This window comes from the organism of the source record quoted next, unplaced genomic scaffold, assembly GCF_019419815.1.
Source record: "Pyrus x bretschneideri cultivar Hongxiangsu unplaced genomic scaffold, Pyrus_bretschneideri_v1 Contig4, whole genome shotgun sequence".
NCBI lineage: Eukaryota > Viridiplantae > Streptophyta > Magnoliopsida > Rosales > Rosaceae > Pyrus > Pyrus x bretschneideri.
In genome coordinates, this window is record NW_025999723.1 from 4,170,025 (window position 1) to 4,192,608 (window position 22,584).

The window sequence follows — 22,584 nt, forward strand, 5'->3', positions numbered from 1 at the left end:
AATTTTGTTTAATTTATTAATTAATTAATTAATTTCTTCTTTTGCTGGCAAAGAATGTCATCCACCATCCTTTTCTCCGTTTCCGGATTCACTGTCTTCTTCTCCGCCGTTTACATCACTCTCCATCACAACTCTCTCTCACTCAATTCTTCTTCGCCAGAAAAAATAAAGGAAATTTTGCGCAAGTACCATATGAACTTAAAAGCATGTGCGTTAATACCATATAAACTTTCAATTGTAGTTTTTTACTACCTGAATTCTCTTAGTTGTTAGAATCTACTATCTACGGTTATTTTCCATCCATTTTGCCATCAAAGCATGTCACTTGTGGGGGTATTTTCATCAATTGACTTCATAGGGATGGTTAGAATAAAATAGCTCTCAAATAAAACTATCCAAGTTAATATGGCACCAAAAGTGGACGCATAAGTCAAACCCCCAAATTTATAAAAAAATTACTAGATTTTTGCATAAATTAGTTGAGTATGCTATAGTTATGATTGCATAGTCCTAAAAACATTTTATCTGCGGGATGGCAAGCCAACTGATGAACAACATCAAGCCTCCAACTGTGCAGATTAGGGGACAACTTGTGAACCAAAATTCTGGTTGCTGCTTTTCTTGGGGGTAAAATATTTGGTGTGGTGGGGAAAATGATGACTATCCGGTATTTTTCGTGACATGTAAAAACGTATTTTCGTCATAATGATAGATTCATGCTTTTTGTAATTCCATAAAGTTTAGAAACAACATAAATCATCCATGGTAAACTTGTGCTTCATCAACTATAACAAATAAGTTATGGGAATTAGGCATGTAATAAATACCAAAACTTGTGCTTCATCAAACATAGTTGTTTTCCTTTCTCTCCAGGAAACCCTTCGTATCCTGCTACAACAAAGACCCTTCCTCCGGATGCTAGTTTATCATATTCTTTCATGTAAAATGATTTGAGGAAATTTAGAAAGTTGATTGACGAAAATGCCCCCACAAGTTATATGCTTTAACAACAAAATGAATGGAAAATAACGGTTGGTGGTAGATTCTAACAAAGTTTAGGTGGTAAAAATACAAAATTGAAAGTATAGATGGTATTTGCACACATACTTCAAGTTCAGATGATATTTGTGAAAAAAAAAAATCAAACTTCAGTGTTTTCAAAACCCAAGTTATGTTCTCATTTCTCCAAATTCCAAAAACGATGAGCAATCTGAGCTCGAATGTCACCAGCCACTCTTTTTGGTGACTTTTTTTTATCTTCTCATAAACGCATTTGTAATCATTATTTTTAAGACTGGATTTCCCATCTCCACCTCCGCCGAAGAAGGTACTTCCAAATCCGCATCTACCAACTCACTTATCATGAAAAAAAATTCTAAACTGTGATTATGCATCACAAGTTAATCAAGAATCAACTAACGTATGTATGTATTATGTAAGGGTAATTTTATGAGACTAAATTTTAGAAATTAAATGACATGAAAATTGATGATTAGTTTATTACTTTTTTTTTTATATCTCGAATTAGTTTATTACTTAAACGTTGATAAACGTGCTCAATCCTATTAATGATACATTATTTAGTTTACAAATTTTACCCCCAAATTTAATTTCCCTAGCATTACTTATATATAAACAAAAAAAAAAGCCAATAACAAAATGTGTAGTATGAATAATGTTTATTTATTTATTAAAATAGACATTAATACATTAAATTAATCTAAATTATATGGAAAAATTCGAACTTTACACATTTAAATTTATCAAACGAGGAGGAACATTTGCACTTAGATACAGATGGAAGCTCACTGAACCTGGGTATGCAATAAACAACTCCATTTAGATTCGGCAACTTCTTGGCAAGGGGAATACTCACAAACAAGCAAGTACCGTAATTTTTTTTTTTATCACTTATTAATTCGTCTAGTGGTATAAATTTTAGTCTAGTGAAAGATAAACTCCACTTGTGTATGTTTATTTTACGTTATTGGTCCCTAGCGCGGATAAAAGAGGAGGAGAGTGTGTCAGAAAGTCGATAGTCGGCATTATGTTTTTCACATCAAATCGCTTATTAAGTCGATCCCTATTTAGTGAGATAAGACTTGATTGTTGATATTAGTAATACGGTCTAGTGATGTTTCTCTTTATTTATGTGAGAAATCTTAAATTCAAATCTCATAGATGATGAGTTGGTAATTAATTTACACTCGTCCCTTATTGTAAATATATCATAAGTACCCCAACTTTTAAATAAAAATTGAAATTTAATGGAGAATAAACAAACAATAGATGAACATAAAACCACGATTAATTTCGCACATCCAAGACGACAAACCGAAATGCCATGGGACGAAACGACATCATTTGCATCAATCATGCAACGCAAGAAGGTGCCAAAATTGCCAAAAGGCGCAACATTTCACATCCACGCAACAAAACTTAGACACTCCATCAATAAAATCTACAACCATTAATTCACTTCCATCTTCGTCTTCTTCTCTCATTTCCTACAACCTTGGATTTGGTTCTTCAATGGCAGACATGAACTCCGACCAATCTTTTCAATCACCAAACACTCTGATGCCTTCCACACCTCTCCAACTGTCCGGTTTTCTCACCGGAGACACCATCAAAGTCAGAGGCGACACCGGAAATCTGAAGTTCTCAGTACAGTTCAGTGTCCAGGAAAAACAAACTCCTGATCACGAGAATTGCAGCATCCTCAACTCTCTCGATGCAAATGCATGTTTCCCCGAAAACCATTCTGGTGCGAGTTCAAGTTTTTCTTCGTACAAGACACCAAACGATGTTCAAGAAGTGCAAGATCATGGCAATGAAGTAACTCAGTCTTGTGAGACAAGAAAGAGTGGAGAGAGTCACATTGTGACCAGGCTGAGAAGTGGGGTGATATCGCGGCCAGTGACCCATTTTCCTCGGATACCATTGTCCTCGGGTAGGAGTTTGATTAGGCGTTGTGGGAAGGAGAGGCCAAAGAAGAAAAAGTGTGACGTGTTTGAGAGAGTGCTTAGAAGGCATAGTTGCCCTATAAGGCCATGTACTTCATATGCTTTTTTTGTGATGGCCGCTTGGGGTTCTGCGCAGTCCTCTTCGTTTGGTGAAAGGAGTAAGCAACTGGGTCGAATGTGGTGCCAACTCCCTCGAAACGAGAAAAAGGTTTGTGATTTCTCTCGCTATGCGATCATTTTCAATCACCAACAATTCGGTTTTCTTCTAATTAATACAAATGTAATTTTGCAGTTGTACGAGAAGATGGCGATGAAGGACAACGCAAGGTACAAGAGGCAATGCAGCCTGTTGATAGGAAAGCCGCTCGGAGCAGTGCCCAAAGGCAGCAGATGAGGATAACAGAACATGTAGAATCAAGAAGAGCTTCTCGATGATTTATTATTTTGTTGGTTATTATTATATTTTTGTTACATTTCCGGTTTCTAATGATGATGTAACAAAATTTATGCACTACATTTTCCTTGTAAATTAAGCCTTTGATTTTCTGGTGTTGTGGAAATTGTGCATTTTCGTATACAAAACAGGAGAGCGAAAACCGATGACGAAATCAGAGGAAGAATTTCTTCTTCAGCTTAAAACTTTTTACTTCCTGTTAGCTGTGGTTCCTGCAGCAAAGCGAATCACCAAGGAAAGTTCAAGCAAAATATTGGAAACCAATGAAAACATTTCTTATGCCTCGAAGTATCACGTTCTTCAAATTTCCAATCTTTTTAAGATGCTTTTTGCTACAATACTTTTGCATCTTGTTCTTTGATTCTATTCCGTTCCGTTCGAGCATACGTTGATTCAAAACTATTGACATGTCGAATTATTTGAGATGCCTCAGCTTAACATAGGGTTTCAAATCTTGACAGGGAAAAAGACTAATGAGGTTTGAACTATCCGTCGGGGAGCCTGCTTACATTGTTTACTTGGTGCAGCTTTTACATGTTCCAGTGCAAGGAAGTTTCAGATACAGATTTTATCGGTTAGGGTTTTGTTTGGAATCCTAACACCCATCGATCATCATCCAAGAACAAGGAGAACATAGGATTGGTAAACAAAACGTTGAACACAAGCCGATACAAAATTGGGTTTCTCCGATAATTGTACACACGAATAGTAGGCTTGGGCACGATTAATAAATGATTATGCGCAATAAATTGGAGATCCTGCACCAATAGCTACAAGAAGAAAGGCTTTTTATACACATCAAATGCTTGATTGGCAGTTAGCTGTGGTTCCTGCAGCAAAGACGGTTCAAAGGAGAGTTAAAGATGCTAACCGAAACCAGCTTAGTTGACATAACATCAAGTTTATCAAACATCTAATTTGGGATCATTTAACTGCTCACACAATTTGGCATGTCATTTCGAATCAAAATACTGCCAACAAACATCAGATTCTGTGCGATAATCATACCTGTCTTAGCCCGCCAAGACTCCCTCCTGTCAAAAGCATGGAGATAAGAGACGTCACAATACCACCTCCAACACCGTTATCTGTGTTACGGATGGTAGATCGCATTGCATTCAACATGTTCCCATACGTGGTTCCATGTCCACGCTCGATGGCTTGGATGAAAGCATAAGTCATGGCACCAGTCGAAGTAATCTTGGACAAAGCCTGCACACGTGAAGCATTAGCTTTGTTTCTTTTAACAGCCTTATGTTAGAAAACGAGACATTGCTAATCTAGCATAAATAACAGTTTAAGATTTTGTCCAAGACTTTACTGAGGTATCGGCCGAGGTTTGATCATCATCACAACCACTAAAGGAAATGGCCTCTCCACCGTTTGTTCCCTTCCAAACACCTGATCTAGGGCGATGATCCTCCCATACATAGTTCCCGTTTCTAGATCCACACACCAGAACGAATAAACAAATAATACATAGAGCGATGATAAGCCAAAACAGATTGCAGGAGTAACATTATGCACATAAACATAACAGAAGATCGAGCAGTAGTTACCTGTCCATCCTACAGAGATATGGTAAATCTAGCACAGTACCGCTATGACAAGCGTCTACAATTGCATGAAGCCTTGCCCCAGCAGGTAGAGGTCTGACAATTGTCGCATTGATCTCATCATCAACAATCATCCCTTGAGTCTCGAAATCCAAAGGACAAAGCGTTTCATCAAATCCATCCACCTCATCCCCAGTGTAGTTCCTCTGTTGTGATCCATGACCAGAATAATGAAACACCAAAGAATCCCCTGCTTGACAACCTTGCATAAGCCAATACATCGCCATTCTCATATTTTGCTTGGTCGGGCGCCTATAAGGATCAACTTCTTCTTCTGCAAGAAACACTCCACATAGAGATTTAGATTAAGGTCAGAAGTTTCTACATTACGGTTTTAGGAGCATTGTATCAATTACATTCTAAAGAAACCATAGTGCATTATCAAAGCAAGTTTTTACTACCATTTCACAGATACACGATTTAGATACGAAACACCAAGTAATGATTTTGAATTCTCAATTGTTATTGTTTTTATACGAGCGATATTAAACTCAAACTAATCTAAAATGTGGACGGGAATTCGAGCTTGGGTGCTTAAGGGGAGCACATCCGCTCAAGCTTAATCGTACCTAACCACATAAATGGTAATTGCACAACTGTTCATACTGTAGAAAAAATACCCACTTGACAAAAAAGATCGATGCTTTAAAGCAAATTTAGAATAATTCAATGATTTGCAACTCTAATCTATGGAAGATAAGAACACAAGAACTAGTCTTTGCTGAACCATAAGCTGAAATTTAACTAAAATTGGACAGATAAATACCCATATAATTCAACTCATACGCAACATCAAAAAAGTTTTAATCTTGAAGAATCGAAGAAATGGGAAGCTCAAGAGATTACCGGTGAGCATGAGAATGGAGTACTCGGGAAAATTGAACTTGTTGACCAGCAAGTACTTCATACACTTGGCGTCGTTAATGCAGCCCTTGAGCTCGTGCCGGGTCCGCTTATACGACACGGCGCATATCACGGCCCGCTTCCGCCCGTGCGCCGACGGCGGAGGCACCGGCGGCGCCTGGTTGTAGGGAGAAGGGGATGGAGGAGGTGCGTGGTGGTAAGATGAGGAGGAGGAGGAGGAATAAGGGGGAGGAGGAAGAGCGCGGGAGTCGTCGATTCGAGTGACGGCGTGGCACAGGGCGCAGCGGATCGTCCGAGCGCCGGGCGGCAGTTGCAGCGGCGTGTGGCAGCTGGAACAGTCTACCAACAACAACATGGTGGAAATTGAATTGGATTGAATGGGGAGGATTGTTGTATCGCAGGGAGAATGGTGAGAGAGAAAGATGAGGGAGAGAGGGATTTTATTGACTTGGTGGAATGGTTGTGGAGTCGGTAGGGACTTTGGGAGGAAGGTGGCGAGAAAGTCGATGGGAAGAGAAAGAGAAGAGAACAGGGGAAGAGGAACTTGACAAATTTGAGTTAGCTTGTAATTTTCAATTACACCAATCACAATTTGCCAAATGCCAACTAATATTATGTTTTTTTTTTAATTATTATTATTGAGAGGAGGAAAAAGATTCGAAACTAATATTATGTTCTTAATTTGGTTTTATGATATATTATACTCTCAATAACCAAAATGATATTAGAAATAGGGGTGTGATATCCACACATCCTATTTTACTTCTCACACACCTTTTGAATTTTCGGGCGTTGGATCGGATGAATTGAAAAAGATCAACAGACAAAAATTATCAAAGGGTATGTGAGAAGTAAAATGAGGTGTGTGGATAGCATATCCCTAAAAATATATGTATATCGGGGAAGGTAACTTTCGGTAGAGAGGGATCGAGGGGTTTCTAGGTACAACTGTCTTTTTTCTTTCAAAAAAGGGTTGGTATCTCGTCCACGACGGTTGACGAAGAGCTAGTCTCACATAATCTTTCTTTACAAAATTACTTAATAAAAATAAAAAAAAGTTAGGTTGCATTTTTCATGTATATTTTGCAATTTGTCTTTTCTCCATTTTAATTTAAAAGATGGGAATTGAATATTAAAATTTAATGTTTTTTTTTTTTTTTTTTCAGTTTGTAAGTGTAGTTTTATATTTGACTTATGTGGATGACGAGTTTAATACCAACTTATTATAAAAGATGATTGAAACAATTGCTTATACTAGAGTCTTCTGCAATATTTTTCTTTTTATGTCTTCCACTTTTCAAAATAAATAATTTTCATAAAGCAGATACAAAGTTAGTCAAATTAACTAAAATAGTATCATCAATTTTACATAACCAAATTGGAATCTTTCTACATATTTAGATGAATTTAGTATTCGTTTATCCCATTTTTCGTAGAAAAAAGATATTTTTCATTTAGAATCTCAATTATAAAATCCCACGCAATGAACAAAGAGTAAGAGACAAAGGTGACACGTTTTTATAAGAGAGTGAGATGGAAGTTAAATTCAAAATTCAAGATAACATGTCCAATTTTTGAATTATATATGCATGATGAAATTGTGTAGAATCTTCCATGATTGGATGATCGAGTGGTTTGGATGGAGTTGGGTTAGTTGGAGATTGGGACATAAAACTTTGCTTTTATTTTATTCTATTTGTGTTCATTTTTTTTTGGTAAGTAGCATTGCATTGACTACTAAACTACAAAGACAAAATTTACACCATTTAATTTATAATGGTTAAAAACGAAACTCAACAAAACCACGAGACCTAAGAATGAAATTTGGACCTTAGAAGTTAAGACTAATCATTACAGAGCTAACATTCACTCATTCGGTTCAGATAGTGATGAAAAAATCCACAACAAAAATGACAAAAAGATCAAAACTTTTTCTCTCCTCACAAACTCAAAATACCCCTTCATGTGAGGGTCTCACAAAAATTGACAACAATTACAAGTTACAACCACTAAAATAGAAGACGAAATTGTAGCAATGGTCTTTCAATTTTGACTCAATATGGTCCTTAGTCCCTTAACTCCTCAAAATATGAAGCTTTGGTCGTTTTCGTCAACTCTGTCAAAATGAGTTATGTTGAAAGAATTACTGCTATAATTAAGTTAAAATTAAGGGACCATTGATCAAATTGGATTAAAATTAAAGAACTATTGCTATAATTTTTTCAAAAAAAAAAAAAAAAACAAAATAGACATAATTCGAACCACGAGGGCAAAAACCGAACTCAAACAAAATTTTGGGGGTTTGCAAATGTGAAATTTGGTCTTCAAACATATACGACCCGTCGTTTCAGCGAGCAGATAGTATTTTACGACGAAAGGATGACAACTTTTTCCCTCCCCCCACGCGCAACAAAATAAAAAATATACGACCCTTGACTGATTGATACCCTACCACTCTCTCCCACACAGTGATTATTTTCTCGGGAAAGTGACAGAAAACAAAAGAAAATGGTGGTCAAGAGAAGTCAACCATCAACCCATTTGAGCAAGGATTCAAAGGTGGAGGTTTGCAGCAATGAAGATGGCTACAAGGGTGCATGGTTCCCCGCCAAAATCATCGACCCGGACCCCCCGATTCCGGCCACGAGGAAGAAAAGGAAGAGCCTTTCCGGCTGCAGCAGCAGAAGCTCCTCCTCCGCCACCAAGGCTCTGATCCAGTACGAGACTCTGCTCTCCGACAACGACCCGGACAAGCCCCTGACGGAGCTCGTCGAGGTGGGTCTCATCCGGCCCGTGCCTCCGTCCAGCATTGACGACAGGCCCTTCGAGCCCGGTGACAAAGTCGACGCCTTTCACCTCGACGCGTGGTGGCCCGGGGTTGTGATCAAGCTCGAGGAGGATGAGTACACGGTGGGGTTTCTGGACCCGCCTGATCTGCTTGTGCTGCGGCGGTCCGATTTGCGGTCGCACTGGGATTTGACAGACGGCGTTTGGGTCGGAGCTAAGAAGGAGGTACTGGTTCTGTTTTTTTGGTAATGCATGTGGGTTTCGTTTTCTGATACATGATTTTTCAGGGTTTTTGCTTGCATGGTTTTTTGTGTGTTTATTTATGAATTTTTTTGAAGATTTTTACCAGGGGTTTTCATGATTAAGAACATGCATGTTGTTTATTGTACATATTTGGCTCTGCCTTTTGTTGTTTTGCTTTAAAATTCCCTTTTTTTCTTCTTTTATTGCAATTTTTTAAGAGGAGCTTGCTAAATTGGCTGTTCATGTTTTAATAATCCAAATGTTGTAGTATTGTATACTTCTCATGAGTTCATCGGTTCTCTTGACCACTCTGTTGATGATTTACCAACCAAAGTTGTTATTTTTATTTCTTGCGGATTTGATAATAGACTCTAAGAAAAGGCATGGAGTACTCGGAGCTAATGGAAGACGAGCGCAGTGACGTTCTGGGGCTCGTATAGCCGACCCAATTAGTGGGATAAGGCTTTGTTCGTGGTGGTGTTGTTTTTGCGGATTTGATAATGTGTGATGCAGACCAGTAGTTGATACTGTTTGTGATTTGTAATTTCTTCTGGGATTACTCTGATAATTTTGTGTTTCTTAAATAAGTTTTCTCCACCTTGAATGCTCGTTTTAATCCCCAAGTTCATAGTATCTGTGGCTTAACTAAAATTGTATTTCAAGGAGCATTTGGGCTTGCTAAGTTATACGATTTTATTGTGAATCGAATCTGTTACCTTGGAATCTTTGATTCTTATGAAGTTTTACAATAAACAGAAAAAATTAGTAATCTGCTTATTAGTGTCACTTACTTATAGAAAGATCCGGGGTTCCGAGCTTGCTAACAATTTATTTTTGAAGAAAATAATACGCACATTAAAACTTGAATGATTATAAGCGTGTGATCCCTTTTAATAATAAGTCCGTGCTATACATGGCCAAGGATGCGATAGCCGCAGCATTTAAATCTGCTGCAGTTTTCTTTTTAATGTAATTATTTATCTCTATGATCTTTCTTTCATTTTTGGTTTTTTAGAGTTTAAAGTTTTGATTTATCCAGTCCTGTACGTAATTTTTGCCAATTCAAACCTTTCAACTCGTATGTTGATCTCTTTTGCAATAATCTGACTTTATTCTAATTTTGGGAGAGGATAGACATTTTGTATATACTATATATGATAGTCATTGACAGAAAACTGATATTTTTCACTATTGGTTCATAGACAATGACGGGACCAAATTTCATTCCTGGGACAGCAGTTGAAGTGAATCCCAGCAAAGTAATACCTTTTTATGCTTGGTTTCCAGCAATTTATCTTGGGCAGCTGGGGATCGACTCTTTCTTGCTTCAATATAAGATATCAAATAACCGGGATGTTAAAACTGTAGTATGTCGCCATCAGATTCGACCTCAGCCTCCACTGTCAGATGAAAGAGATTTTAGCTTGTTGGATAAAGTGGATGCATTCCATGACATGGGTTGGTGGGTCGGAGAGATTACGAAAGTTCTTGAAGGAAACAAGTACGCGGTCACCTTAAGCTGCACAAGGCAGGAGATGGAATTCAGCGTTTCAGAATTGAGGACTCACTTAGTTTGGCATGATGAAAGATGGAGTAATGAATTTCGGGTATGTGCATTTTCCTCTTGTTTTATAAAGGGAAGGGTGGGGGGTCCTTACATGTTTCTTATGGGTATGATGGTAAACATGTTTGAAACATTCTGTGTCTTGTGTGACTAAAATTTTGGCAGTTATTTCCAGGAATCTCACTTTAGAAGGGATTCTCAAGTACCAACAAAACATTCATGTCAGAGTTCCAGAAGTGATTACGAATTACAATCATGCAAGAGTTTTGGAAACTCTGAGGTAGCTACACCACTTCGAAAGAAAACACCTTGTTCTAGGATTTCATTGAAAAATCAATCGAAGCACTTGAGTCCTTGCATGGATAAATTACCTTATGTAATGACGAAAAAGAAATCGAAAAAGTCTCAGCAACCTAAAGATGATGAAACAATTGCAAGTCCTTCCAAGAAGTTAAAAGGTGGACACTCAGAAGACTCCTTATCGTTTGAAAAATCAAATGCAAGGAGAACGCCCGCTAAAACTCAAAACAAAGAATCCCCAGTAACTGATGTCGTGGTAAGTGAACTCTCAGAAAAATGTTGTTGGTATTAAATTATTTATTCTCCTATTGCTGAGTGTTCCATTGTGGTAAACAAAATCATGATTCCAGAGTCTTCCCGTTCTAAACCTCATTAACTTGCTATATTCTATGCATTTTACTCAAGAAACCCTGTAATCACAGAGAAGCGTGTTGGTTCACTCAGTATTGGTCATCGTACTTGAGTTGGTGAGTTTTATCAGCACTACTTAAACTATTCTGACAACACTCACCAACTCAAGTGATTCCAAGAGCAAGGTTAACTAGTGCTCATTACTGGGGAAATGTCTGCATGATATTTAAAGGGAAAACAACAAAAACTAGGCATCTGTTGCCTCTTTGGTTTGCATGGCATGATAATGCCTGATGGAAATGTTCTGAGATTAAGGTTAGGTTCATATTCTCGGAGGCCTCTTTGCTTGAGTAAGCAGTCCAAGCGGCTTGCCTTCTTTTAGGTCCATTCAAGGATAATTGGGATCAAATGTTTTCATCTGCATTGTTTCCTAATGGTCCTGATTAAAATGCGTTCATTGCTCTTGCAGAAGATTGAGAAAGCGAAGGTTGGAGGACTGGATGATCAAGCATTAACTCATTCTAAAAGAAAAGGTAAACCACAAAAATCTCAAATTGATATCCCATGACCTAGAGTAGGACATGATAGGAGGGGCAGACCACTGAAATTGCATTGTAAAAATATCGATCGCCCTCATAAACAGTCATATACACGATATATGTCCACGCAATCAAGCAATACTTTCTTTAATGTATTCCTTTGCCTGTACTTAGTTTGACTAACGTCAAGTTTGTGTCCTAGCTAACCCTGCTGGGACTGCCAACCAACAAAATGAGGATAATGGAAGACAGGTTGAAACTGGTGTCACAGGTGAGGTGGAGCAACATGACAATACACATTTGGTTCATGGAAAAAAAATTGAATCCATGGATTCCTTTGCCTGTAGCAAGTTTGACTAATTTCAAGATTGTGTTCTAGGTAACCCTGCGGGGACACCCAACCAACAAAACGAGGTTAACGGAAGACAAGTTGAAACTGTTGTCACAGGTGAGGTGGATGCGGAGCAAAATAACAGTACTTATTTATGGTTTTCCTTTTGCCCTCATTTGGTAGTACTTATTTATCCTATTTATTTTTATCTTGTGTTGTCTAAAATTTCAAGTTCTCAAGATGCAGTGAGACAGGTGGAAACTGTTGATTCTCCAGTAGATTGCTCGACAAGAGAACTTAAGTTGGCTGCTGTAAAACCTATAGAGAGCTCAAGTAAGCAAATGTGAACATTTTCAATAGTTTCCTTTGACTCTAGTTATTTGACTTACATCAAGCTTGTTTTAGGTAACCCTGCTGAGACTGCCAACCAACAAAATGAGGTTACAGGAACACAAGTTGAAACTGGTGTCACTGTTAACATTGAGCAACAAGACAGTCCAGATTTGCCATTTGTGAAATCTTATCCGGAAATTTGGGAGAAAGTTGAATCTATGGATGCATTTAAAAGATATCCGCAAAAACCACATTTTTACCCTTTAGTTAAGTGTGGAGAGCTAAGTCGTGAATCATTAGCGGTTGCAAAGATGTTAACCTTTGCCTCTTTGGTAGAGAAGACCTCCAAGTTGAACATTGAGGATCCTGGTGACTTCTTTGATAGCATCTTTGAAGAACTAGGTGATTTGGAAACGTTTGGATTTGATGTCAAGGCAGTACGCGATCGACTGAACTCTTTGCTAGAAATTAAAGTTCAGTTGGGGCACCTTCAGGATAAGTCAAAGGAAGTTCAAATCAAGATCGCGGAGCAAACTCAAGACAGAAAGAAACATAATGAAATAATCTGTGGGGTTGCTAAGCAGATTAAGGACTTGCAGGATCAACTCGTGGTGCTGATGTCAGAGGACGCTGCCAAAGGTTCTGAAATTAGCAGGTTGCAATCCGAAGCAGACGCTATCACTGAAAGCATTCAGAGCATCCGCCGTATGACACACTGGCTGAAGCATGGTGATCCTTGTGAAAGCATTCTTTTGATTACCGCTTTGTCTACGGAAACTGAATGTTGAAAGTGATACCAAGCTAATCTGTAGTTTTTGTAACAGCTATTAGCCCTAGAAACTCTGGCACCAGGTATCTGTACTGCAATGTCATCGGCCAGTATTAGCATATATTTATAGACCGGGTTCAACCCCCACATCACTTTCTGTTGGTTTCCTGTAAAATTTTATTTTCACCTTTTTCCGGTAAATCTTTAGCCTCTGGTTTCCTTTCAGCAAAATTTGAGCTTTCTCCTTTACCAAAAAAAAAAATTCGAGCTTTCTTGCTACCCTTGATTGATGGAGAGAAACTTGCACAACTGCGACGTCACGGTGACGGTATCCAAGCCAACCATGTTCAGTTATGTATTTTACCTTTTTAACATGATAACGCGTGATTAGTTTGGAATACCGTGACCTTGTCTGTCTAGTTAAAACTAAAGAACAAGAACTTTTACACACAGAATTGCAGGAGTCATTGATCCACAACCTAAGGGCAAGTAAAACAAAAACTTCAATGAACAAAACTCAGTAAGTACAACGAAATGGGCCTTACAGGGAACTGCCGCTGTTTCTTTTCTTACAAGGCAACAACACTGCTTGCTTGGACCCCTTTATATTTTCTTCACCAAGAAGGGCAAGATTCATTGTTCGTTGCGGACTTTGAAGCCGTATATTCTTGGAACATTGTTCTGAATCGCCTTCTGCGGCTTAAGATGCCCGTAGGTCAAGAAGAAAAGATGAGGAAATGTGGTTCCAAAGTATGCTCCATCAATTTCTGAGATTGTTGTCAAGGCAAACATTGAAAAACTGAACTCAAAACATAATTGTAGTTGTAAAAAATTCTAGTCACCATGTATCCCATGAAATTTAACGGGTGAATCTGAGCCACTTAAAAGACATTGTATAATTATGAGACATTCATAGATGTATAGAAGGCACTCGTCATGTCAATTACGAAGCGATACATAAGGATACCTTCTTGGTGTCTGGATTGTGGGGAATAAATGTCTTCACACTTGGGACAATAGATTTTTACAGTGCTTAATCTTGGGATGTCTGACTCACCAACAGGCAGACAACGTTGTTTACTGCAGTTCACTCTTGGACATCTGCCAAAATCATAGTTCCTGTACTTCTCCAACTGAATTGCACACTGTTAAATTAGGAAGCCTCAAATATAATGCCACAGTTTGAAACACGACCGGAGTTTCGGGGTGTGACATCTAATATTTTGAAAGAAAATAAAGCAATATTAATATGTACATTGTAAACACCTTACCATTGCAGACAATCCCTTGTTAGTTGCTATGTATCTGGCATGAATTAAACCGTAGAGCATCTCCGTCGCGGATTCGATCAGATTGTTCTGTTCCTCATCAGTTAAGCCATCTGTTGATCCCATTGAAATTTACATAAGAATTTAATAACTTCGTATTGCAATGAAAGCTGAAATCTTCATCAAAGCAATTTTGGCTGATGGACTTATCTGATTCTTACCATTGGAAGACTCAATGTCCAACATTAAATCCAGTGCATAATCATAGAATGGTACGTGGTTTCTTAAACCTGAACGGTTGAAATCATCGAGGATGTAATCATCGTCGACTTCACAGAAGAATTCATTCCCTTTCTGATTGCAGAACCATGATATCCAAGATGCATCTTCATCACCATAGCATCTAACATCTGAATCTTTGCAACTTGTATCAGCTGATTCCGCTGCACAATTGTTGTGGAGAAAACATAAATTCGAAAGATTAATTGTAAACACATCAGAAAGAATGCAACCTGGAGTTATGGAATTAAATTAGAACCAAAATTGTTGAACAGAAATGAACTAGAGATACTACTACATAAAGCGGCAGCAGCCACGGTTTCATGGCATGGGTCACCAAACCATGGCTTTTTTCACTCAGTAGCCACGGCTAGCTATCGTGGTGTTTGGAAGAAGTTTGTTCCTAATTGTTCATTCCGATTCACTCAATAAAAAGTATCGCCAAACACATAGGTAGTGGCGTTCTAAGACTTAGTGGGATAAGGCTTTATTATTGTTGTACATGGATTTCAAACGTGGATGGAAAAAGACAAATGATACTAACGCCAAACATATATAGCTTAAACCAAATTTAGAAACTCTCTAACATGAACTACTCGATCCATTCAAATGATACTAACGCAAATTCATGAAAGCAAATGCCGCGACATGTTGATATGGTTGTATTTCTGTTCCACAATTAATGTTGGAAGTTCTCTGAGTCCAAATTTCCCTTCCCATGATCGAAAACAAAAATGCCATGACATGTAAACTTTCGTTAACCATTCGACGATGAACGTTTAATGTGGGATTATGCATGCATGCATGAACGTTGAATAATGTTTGTGGAACTGAAACTTACCCTGATCATAGAATGTATCAGTATCATCGGGATTGGCAGCAAGTGACGTAGCAGGAGCCAAAGATTTGTCTCTGAGTCGATTAGGGTTCAAAGCCGGTTCAGAACGTGATCTAATTACACCTCTCTGATCTTTAGGCATAGTAATTACTCAGTCTCTCCCTTGATCTGTCTGGACCTTGCAGCAATGTACAGTTCCGGTTTCTGTATCGACGGCGATTTCAACGTACATTTGGATCTGGAAGTGGCAATCGAAGGGGAAAATAATTTTTATTTTTTATTTGATGAAATACTCGATCTCTTTTTTTTGGTTTTAGGGACAATGAAAACGTTTAGAATAATAATAAAAAAAATACTATTTTAATTTCTAAATAACTTTGTTTTAAAATTATTTATGCAATACTTGATAAACCCACTAAGGATAATATTGTTTGTCACTAAGCCATTTAATTATAATTAAATGATTGTTGTATTTTTAAGTAACAATTTTTGTTTTGTATTCCTTTGAACTCATAACGTCCTCCAATAAAGTATAGACTCAATGTCATTAGATCATATCAGATTTATCAAGTAATGATTTTATATATAAACATGGAGATGAATATTGATATGAACTATCTCATTTTATGGTTGGTTATGCTAACTGCTAAGTTCCTAGTTATATAATTTGTTTTTACTTTTCTATTCTTTATATTTCTTCCAAGTGTGGTAATAGTTTAGAACTCTAGGAGTTAGAGAAACATAGATTTTTTTTTTGTTTCTATTTTAATTTGGTTAGTTTATTATTTTACCTATGTTTGATAAATATTTTTTTCTCTACTATTTATGAATTGGGATTTTAAAAATTTATAATGGCCTTTGACTTTATATACTCAATTTTAATTGGGTGACGTCATCCACACACCCATTTTCACTCCATGTTAATTTCTACCATCTCATTTTTTTTTTAATTTATTCTATCCGATGCTCGAAATAAAAAGAATATTTGGAAGGTAAAAAGAGTTCTGTAAATCACACTAGACTTTTAATTAATTGAGCATCAAGAGGTCCAATCCACATCATGCCCATGTGAAGCAGTATGGGATCAAATCTTGTGCACCATTTTGTGTGTGATTTCTTTTGGCCTCTATTATTTGTTGATACGTGTGTAAGTTTATGACAACAAAGTTAAACAGTGGTAAGTTTTTTAAGACATGTCAATCAACGATAGATGCCACAAAGATATCACACACAAAACGGGTGCAGAAGATTTGAACTCTAACACTAGGTGTTTGACCTTTGAGAAAGTTGGCATGCAGAGAATTTTACACTATGTTTGGTAGTGTTAAAGTTGGGATAAGATTAGTTGGGCAAAAGGCCCAACTTCCAGGACCAAAAACCAGAAGTTAGGTAATGCCCTTCTTTTTATCTTTTTATGTGTTGATATATATATATATATTCGTATAATTAATAGCTAAACCGTTTTCAAATTCAGAGATATCGTATTCAGAATTTAAAACAAAATGCGTGACTCGGTGGTTTCGTGAAATTCTTCAGTTTTATGGATGGAAGACTACAATATTCCGTGATACTGTTTAGAAATTAAGCCATCATATAATACAAGAAGCCCCTAATCACACCTTAATTAGCTAGTCAAAGGTTCTGAGACATGGAAAGTAGACATGCTACAATATTATGCCTGCTCCTTGCTGGTTTGGTACTGGTTTTTATATTCAACCAGACCTCATATGGATCGATACCACTGTTTGTCTTCCAGTCTAGCCAATACTGTAATTCCTCTACCCAGGTAATATCAACCATCTTTTTCTACTTTTGTTTTGTTGTTTTTATTTTGCTTAATCTATAATTTTGTGGTGATTAATCTGTTCATATTAAATTTGAAGAGCAACACAAGAAATTATACAGATGCGCTTGAATCAGCTTTATCCGAGGTTTCCATGGCAAACAAGACTGTGATAATTGCAATTGTAAATAAGGCCTATGTAGAAGGAGATAAGCCAATGCTTGATTTGTTTTTAGATGGTTTCTGGCTTGGAGAAGACACAAGAGGCTTGATTTCTCACCTACTTCTTGTTGCGGTCGACCAAACATCTTTCGAACGTTGTAGGTTTCTCCACCTTCACTGCTACAAACTCGAAGCAGATGATCACGCCAATTTTGAGGCTGAGAAACTCTACATGTCACAGGAATTTATTAAGATGATGTGGAGGAGAACTCTCTTCCTCAAAGATTTGCTCAAGCGGGGCTACAGTTTCGTATTCACGGTAAGCTTTCTCAACATAATTAATTTGATCATCATCGTATTGTGAATTGTTTGACATCATAACATGCCATATCCTTGTAAAAATTCAATTAGTATTATGTTGTAATTTAAATGATACCTTATTTTTGTGTTAATAGTTCTAAATTGGACTTATAATTAGCTTAAATACATATATATATATATATATATATATATATATATATATATATATCCAATTTCCAATTCCAGGACATAGATGTGATGTGGCTAAGGAATCCATTTCCAAGGCTAAATAGCTTCAATGAGAGCATGGATCTTCAAATCAGTGCTGATAAGTTCAATGGGGATCAATGGTCTGAATCCAACCCGATCAACACAGGCTTTTACATGGTCAGATCCAACAACCGAACAATTTCGTTATTTGAAAAGTGGTACAACAGGAAGAATAACTCCACCGGAGTGAAAGAGCAGGATGTTTTAGACAGCATGATGCATGAAGGTGTTTTCATAGAATTAGGCCTCAGTGTGAAATTTTTAGACACGCTTTATTTCAGTGGCTTCTGTGAAGTCAGCAAGGACTTCAAAGCTGTCACGACGGTTCATGCCAATTGCTGCCGAACTATAAGCGCCAAGGTGGCTGATCTGACGGCGGTCATTCATGATTGGAAGAAGTTCGAGAGCTTATCGAATTCGAACCAGACATCGAGTTTGAAATGGACTAACCATGTGAACTGTGAGGGTTCCTGGAAAGATTTCAATGTGACCTTGGGCTAGCTAGTTTTGATTGACTTCTAGTAACACATAGTTTAAGCTACTTAGCACTACGGTCTAGTGATTTTTCTTTTCACTTGTAAGTGAAATATCTTAGGTTCGATTTTTGCCGAACCACAATATTGTTAGTCCGTTGTGAGGCAAAGCTCATCCCCTCTTTTAGTGTAGATAATATCGTTTGTTATAAAAAAACACATAATTTAAGTAGGATTATATACCTTGTGTTTGATAAATTTTAGGCGACTCAAGTGTTTTGTATTTATCTTCACAATAATATCGTTTTGGATTTTAAAATATACAACAGTTAATATATCCCAACAATACGCCTAATATATGAATCACAAATATTGCTCTCTTGAACTCTTCAGTTTTTGTATGGATAGAGAGTTTTTTTTCAAAATAATTTTTTTTTAAACATCTTTTTCTGTTTAATCTAATAATTATTGTGTTAATTTGATACGTGCAACCAATACTGCATTGGATACGGGATACGGCACTAGATTGACGTGTCCGTATGGATTGGGTCTCCTTCGCCTCAAGTAGCTCGTCCAATTGTGATTTCGAGTGCTTCCTTATGCTCCTATGTTTTAATTGGAGGGGAAGGAATGAGCTTCTGTGGAACGGTAAGTATGAAGGCCCTAACTTGGTTGTTTGCCGCTCTATCAGCCGGTGGCAGGAGTCCCAACCTCCCACTGGTTTTCCAAAAATTATTAAAGTCTATGGGGCTTTCTTAATTAAAGACCCACCAATTTCCTCCATCTCTCCGTTTTCAGCACACCACCATTAGGACTAAATATTTAATTGTGCACTCTAAACTTTTTATATTTAGAAAAAAACATAACTTTTTATATTTAGAAAAAAAATACTCTTATAAAGAGTGCATGATTAGATTTTTGGAGTGACAATAGCAGTTATCTTAATTAATTTATTTTAGTCTTCTATAATATAAACGACATTTATAGCGCTATTCTAATGTTCCTTTGACGGAATGAGAAATAGTGAGAGATGAAGTATACTTCTAGAGAATTAAGTGTGAGAAAAAAGAATTCTAAAAGAGATATTAGATGGCGTTCGAGTTTTAAGAGTGTTGCGATAAATATATCAATCATAAAACCATAATTATCCATGTTCTTTCTCAAATTAAGCTGTATCTTCCATAGATAGTGGTTTTTTTTGTTTAGTTAACACAAAGGGTGGATATGAAATCCCAAACATAGACGACATCCAAACTATCCGAAAAGCTCTCCAAGTCTCACATATTTTGGGTTAATAACCCCTCTAATCATGCACTTTACCTTAAAGCACCTAATGCTTTGTGGACTATAAAATCAAAACCTTCTACTCACCATTTTAATCAATAGCACCCCAAAAAATAAAATGGCCGGAAAAAACACATGCATGGGCGTCCATGCAGCTCTAATTATGACAATTCTCCTCACCGCCACCGTTGCCACAGCGGACGACAATGCACCGATACCATCCGACCATTCCCAAATCAACACATGGTTCAATAACAATGTGAAGCCATACACAGAACGGCAGAGCACGCTTGACCCTGCCATTGTGACGGCCGAGGCTGGTCAAACAGTCATCAAGGTCATGCAAGATGGAAAAGGAGACTTTAAGACCATTACTGACGCTATTAATAGCATTCCGGCCGGGAACACCAAACGTGTCATTGTGCACATTGGCGGAGGAGAGTACAACGAAAAAATTACGATTCCACGAAATAAACCATTTGTCACATTATATGGTTCTCCAACAAACATGCCAAATTTGACATTTGATGGTACGGCCCAAAAGTATGGAACTGTAAACAGTGCTACAGTGATTGCAGAATCTGACTACTTTATTGCCATTAACCTTCTTATTAAAGTAAGTACTAACTATGTCATATCACGTGATATTATCATCATACAATTATTTTTCATTAACGTTCTCTTGGTGGATTGGTTTGTGTAGAACTCTTCGCCAAGGCCAGATGGGAAAAGAGTGGGAGCGCAGGCAGTGGCATTGAGGGTGTCGGGCAACAATTCAGCCTTGTACAATTGCAAGCTGGTTGGATTTCAGGACACCCTTTGTGATGACAGGGGCAATCATTTGTTCAAGGACTGCTACATTGAAGGCACTGTGGATTTCATTTGGGGAAGTGGAAAGTCTCTCTATTTGGTAATGCATCCCTATCTAACATTATAATTCCCAAATAAAGCCGGTGATTTTAACCTTACATGGACGAGTCTCACCATAATGGTGTATTTTACGTACATGTTGTGAGAAAAAAAAAGCTAAATATGGTTGACTCATACAATTATCTTTTTCTTCGTAAAAAAAATTATGTATAAATTTAGGTCATATATAAGAACAACATTGGTGAAGTGGGTTGTGTGAATCTCACCAACAGTGGATCATTCCAGATTGTTCCCCTTCCCCCTCTCAAACATAATTTGGGTGGATTAACAAGAAGATATATATAGTTAATCTTTTTGTTTGTCTATACAAGTCATATTGGTTTTGAACTCTTGATGGTCGGTGACTAATAATATAACATATAAATGAGGGGTGCAGAACACTGAGTTGCATGTGCTGGGAGATACAGGAATAACAGTGATAACAGCACAAGCAAGGGACTCAGCTTCGGAGGACACTGGATACTCATTTGTTCATTGCAACGTAACTGGGATAGGCAGTGGCACATATTTGGGCAGGGCTTGGAGAGTCAGACCCCAGGTGGTGTATGCTTACACCAGCATGACTGAGGTGGTTAACCCTGCCGGTTGGAGCAATGATAACCACCCCGAACGTGACAAGTAAGCAAATTATGTTAATTAGTACAGGATTAAGCATTTTCATATAATTAGTTTCGAGAGTTAATAATATAATTTGAAATTGCAGCACTGTGTCCTACGGAGAGTACAAGTGCATGGGTCCAGGTTCAAGTACATATAATAAAAGAAATTTGAGCAAAGAGCTGACAGACGAACAAGTCAAGCCTTTCATTAGCCTTGGATATATTCAGGGTTCCAAATGGCTGCTTCCTCCTCCAAATCCAAAAGTGTAGTTATATATATACATATATACACATAGTACGTGTGTGTGTGTATATATATATATGCATTCAGTGGCGAAATCATGAATTGTCGTGGAGAGGGGTGAAAAGGGGTACTGTTGACCAAGAACACCGTAGAACGATTTCTCAGTCATGGATAGAGATTTTTGAAATAATGGCCAAACCGCCAGCTGAATATTTTTGTTCACAAAATTATATATAAAGTCTATTTCAATTGCATTAATCGCATATATAAATCAAAATATAAGGCAAAATAATAGAATTAAAAATAGGGTGAAGTGCTGATTTAGTTCTTGAATTATCACCTCAGTCAAAATTAGGTCCCTAAATTATTTTTTCAGTAAAATTAGTCCCTAAATTCATAAAAATTGCTAATTTCATCCCTATTATTATATTCAAAGCAATTTTTCGTCAATTTAAGTCACTTGACATACTTTAGAGTGTAATACCGTCATTTTTGTTTGCTTATAAGCCCTTAACATTTCATATAGGTTGCGAATCTAATGTTTAATTTACCATCCAAAGTTAACTTCATACACTATTTCTTTATGAAAAATTACCAATCTACCCTCCAATGTGTATCACATGCAAGTAACATGACTTAAATTGACAGAAAATTGAATATAGTAGCTTTGAATCTAATATTAGGGATGTAACTGGCAGATTTTTATCGTTTAAGGAATGATTTTTTTGAAAAATAGTTTAAAGACCTAATTTTCACTTAGATGAAAATTCAGAGACTAAATTGGCAGTTCACCATTAAAAATAATTAAACGCTTATTTTATTGGAAACTGTATTAGCACAACAAAAATCTCATTTTATACTTTTCATAAATGTATTTTTCTTTCTAATTACAGAAAATTTATAAAGCAAAATGAAATTTTGAAAGTACCAATTTCCATTTTATTCTCTAACCTAATTCAACATCAGTTGCATCTTTCCAATTCAAATTTGTTTGAGGCTAATGAAAAAACATTAGCTCATGCCTACAACTCTACAAG

At 37.1% G+C, this 22,584-nt stretch overlaps 6 protein-coding genes across 9 annotated transcripts; 4 read left to right on the top strand and 2 right to left on the bottom strand.

Annotated features, from left to right (window-relative positions):
- The first annotated feature begins 2,377 nt into the window (after positions 1-2,377).
- Positions 2,378-4,214, top strand: LOC125468671. The gene is made up of 2 exons (XM_048564852.1): positions 2,378-3,174; positions 3,259-4,214. The coding sequence occupies exons 1-2, from the start codon at positions 2,533-2,535 to the stop codon at positions 3,358-3,360; spliced, it is 744 nt and encodes a 247-aa protein (XP_048420809.1). The 5' UTR covers positions 2,378-2,532; the 3' UTR covers positions 3,361-4,214.
- Positions 4,055-6,426, bottom strand: LOC103953700 (metacaspase-1). The gene is made up of 5 exons (XM_009365473.3): positions 5,883-6,426; positions 4,980-5,310; positions 4,742-4,862; positions 4,429-4,632; positions 4,055-4,250 (listed from the first exon to the last, which is right to left on the bottom strand). Exons 1-5 carry the CDS (start codon positions 6,253-6,255, stop codon positions 4,191-4,193), a joined length of 1,089 nt encoding a protein of 362 aa, XP_009363748.1. The 5' UTR covers positions 6,256-6,426; the 3' UTR covers positions 4,055-4,190.
- A 1,533-nt stretch (positions 6,427-7,959) lies between these two features.
- On the top strand, positions 7,960-13,348 carry LOC103953701 (DUF724 domain-containing protein 7). 4 transcript variants are annotated; one of them, XM_009365474.3, is made up of 8 exons: positions 7,964-8,912; positions 10,133-10,537; positions 10,670-11,050; positions 11,615-11,678; positions 11,887-11,955; positions 12,064-12,132; positions 12,256-12,348; positions 12,421-13,348. In XM_009365474.3, exons 1-8 carry the CDS (start codon positions 8,409-8,411, stop codon positions 13,134-13,136), a joined length of 2,301 nt encoding a protein of 766 aa, XP_009363749.1. In that variant the 5' UTR covers positions 7,964-8,408; the 3' UTR covers positions 13,137-13,348. The 4 variants fall into 4 exon arrangements, with proteins under 4 accessions (XP_048421718.1, XP_048421717.1, XP_009363749.1 ...); XM_009365476.3 differs by having other exon boundaries at positions 7,965-8,912; positions 12,262-12,348; XM_048565761.1 differs by having other exon boundaries at positions 7,960-8,912; positions 11,618-11,678; positions 12,064-12,348.
- A 402-nt stretch (positions 13,349-13,750) lies between these two features.
- LOC103953812 (putative casein kinase II subunit beta-4) lies at positions 13,751-15,644 on the bottom strand. Its single transcript, XM_048564857.1, has 5 exons — positions 15,506-15,644; positions 14,607-14,828; positions 14,389-14,498; positions 14,085-14,250; positions 13,751-13,884 (listed from the first exon to the last, which is right to left on the bottom strand). Exons 1-5 carry the CDS (start codon positions 15,642-15,644, stop codon positions 13,751-13,753), a joined length of 771 nt encoding a protein of 256 aa, XP_048420814.1.
- A 1,333-nt stretch (positions 15,645-16,977) lies between these two features.
- On the top strand, positions 16,978-18,770 carry LOC103953813 (uncharacterized protein At1g28695). The gene is made up of 3 exons (XM_009365612.2): positions 16,978-17,288; positions 17,386-17,766; positions 17,994-18,770. The coding sequence occupies exons 1-3, from the start codon at positions 17,151-17,153 to the stop codon at positions 18,516-18,518; spliced, it is 1,044 nt and encodes a 347-aa protein (XP_009363887.1). The 5' UTR covers positions 16,978-17,150; the 3' UTR covers positions 18,519-18,770.
- A 1,119-nt stretch (positions 18,771-19,889) lies between these two features.
- On the top strand, positions 19,890-21,901 carry LOC125468990 (putative pectinesterase 63). The gene is made up of 4 exons (XM_048565864.1): positions 19,890-20,390; positions 20,478-20,684; positions 21,081-21,322; positions 21,408-21,901. The coding sequence occupies exons 1-4, from the start codon at positions 19,893-19,895 to the stop codon at positions 21,571-21,573; spliced, it is 1,113 nt and encodes a 370-aa protein (XP_048421821.1). The 5' UTR covers positions 19,890-19,892; the 3' UTR covers positions 21,574-21,901.
- The last annotated feature ends 683 nt before the right edge of the window (positions 21,902-22,584 follow it).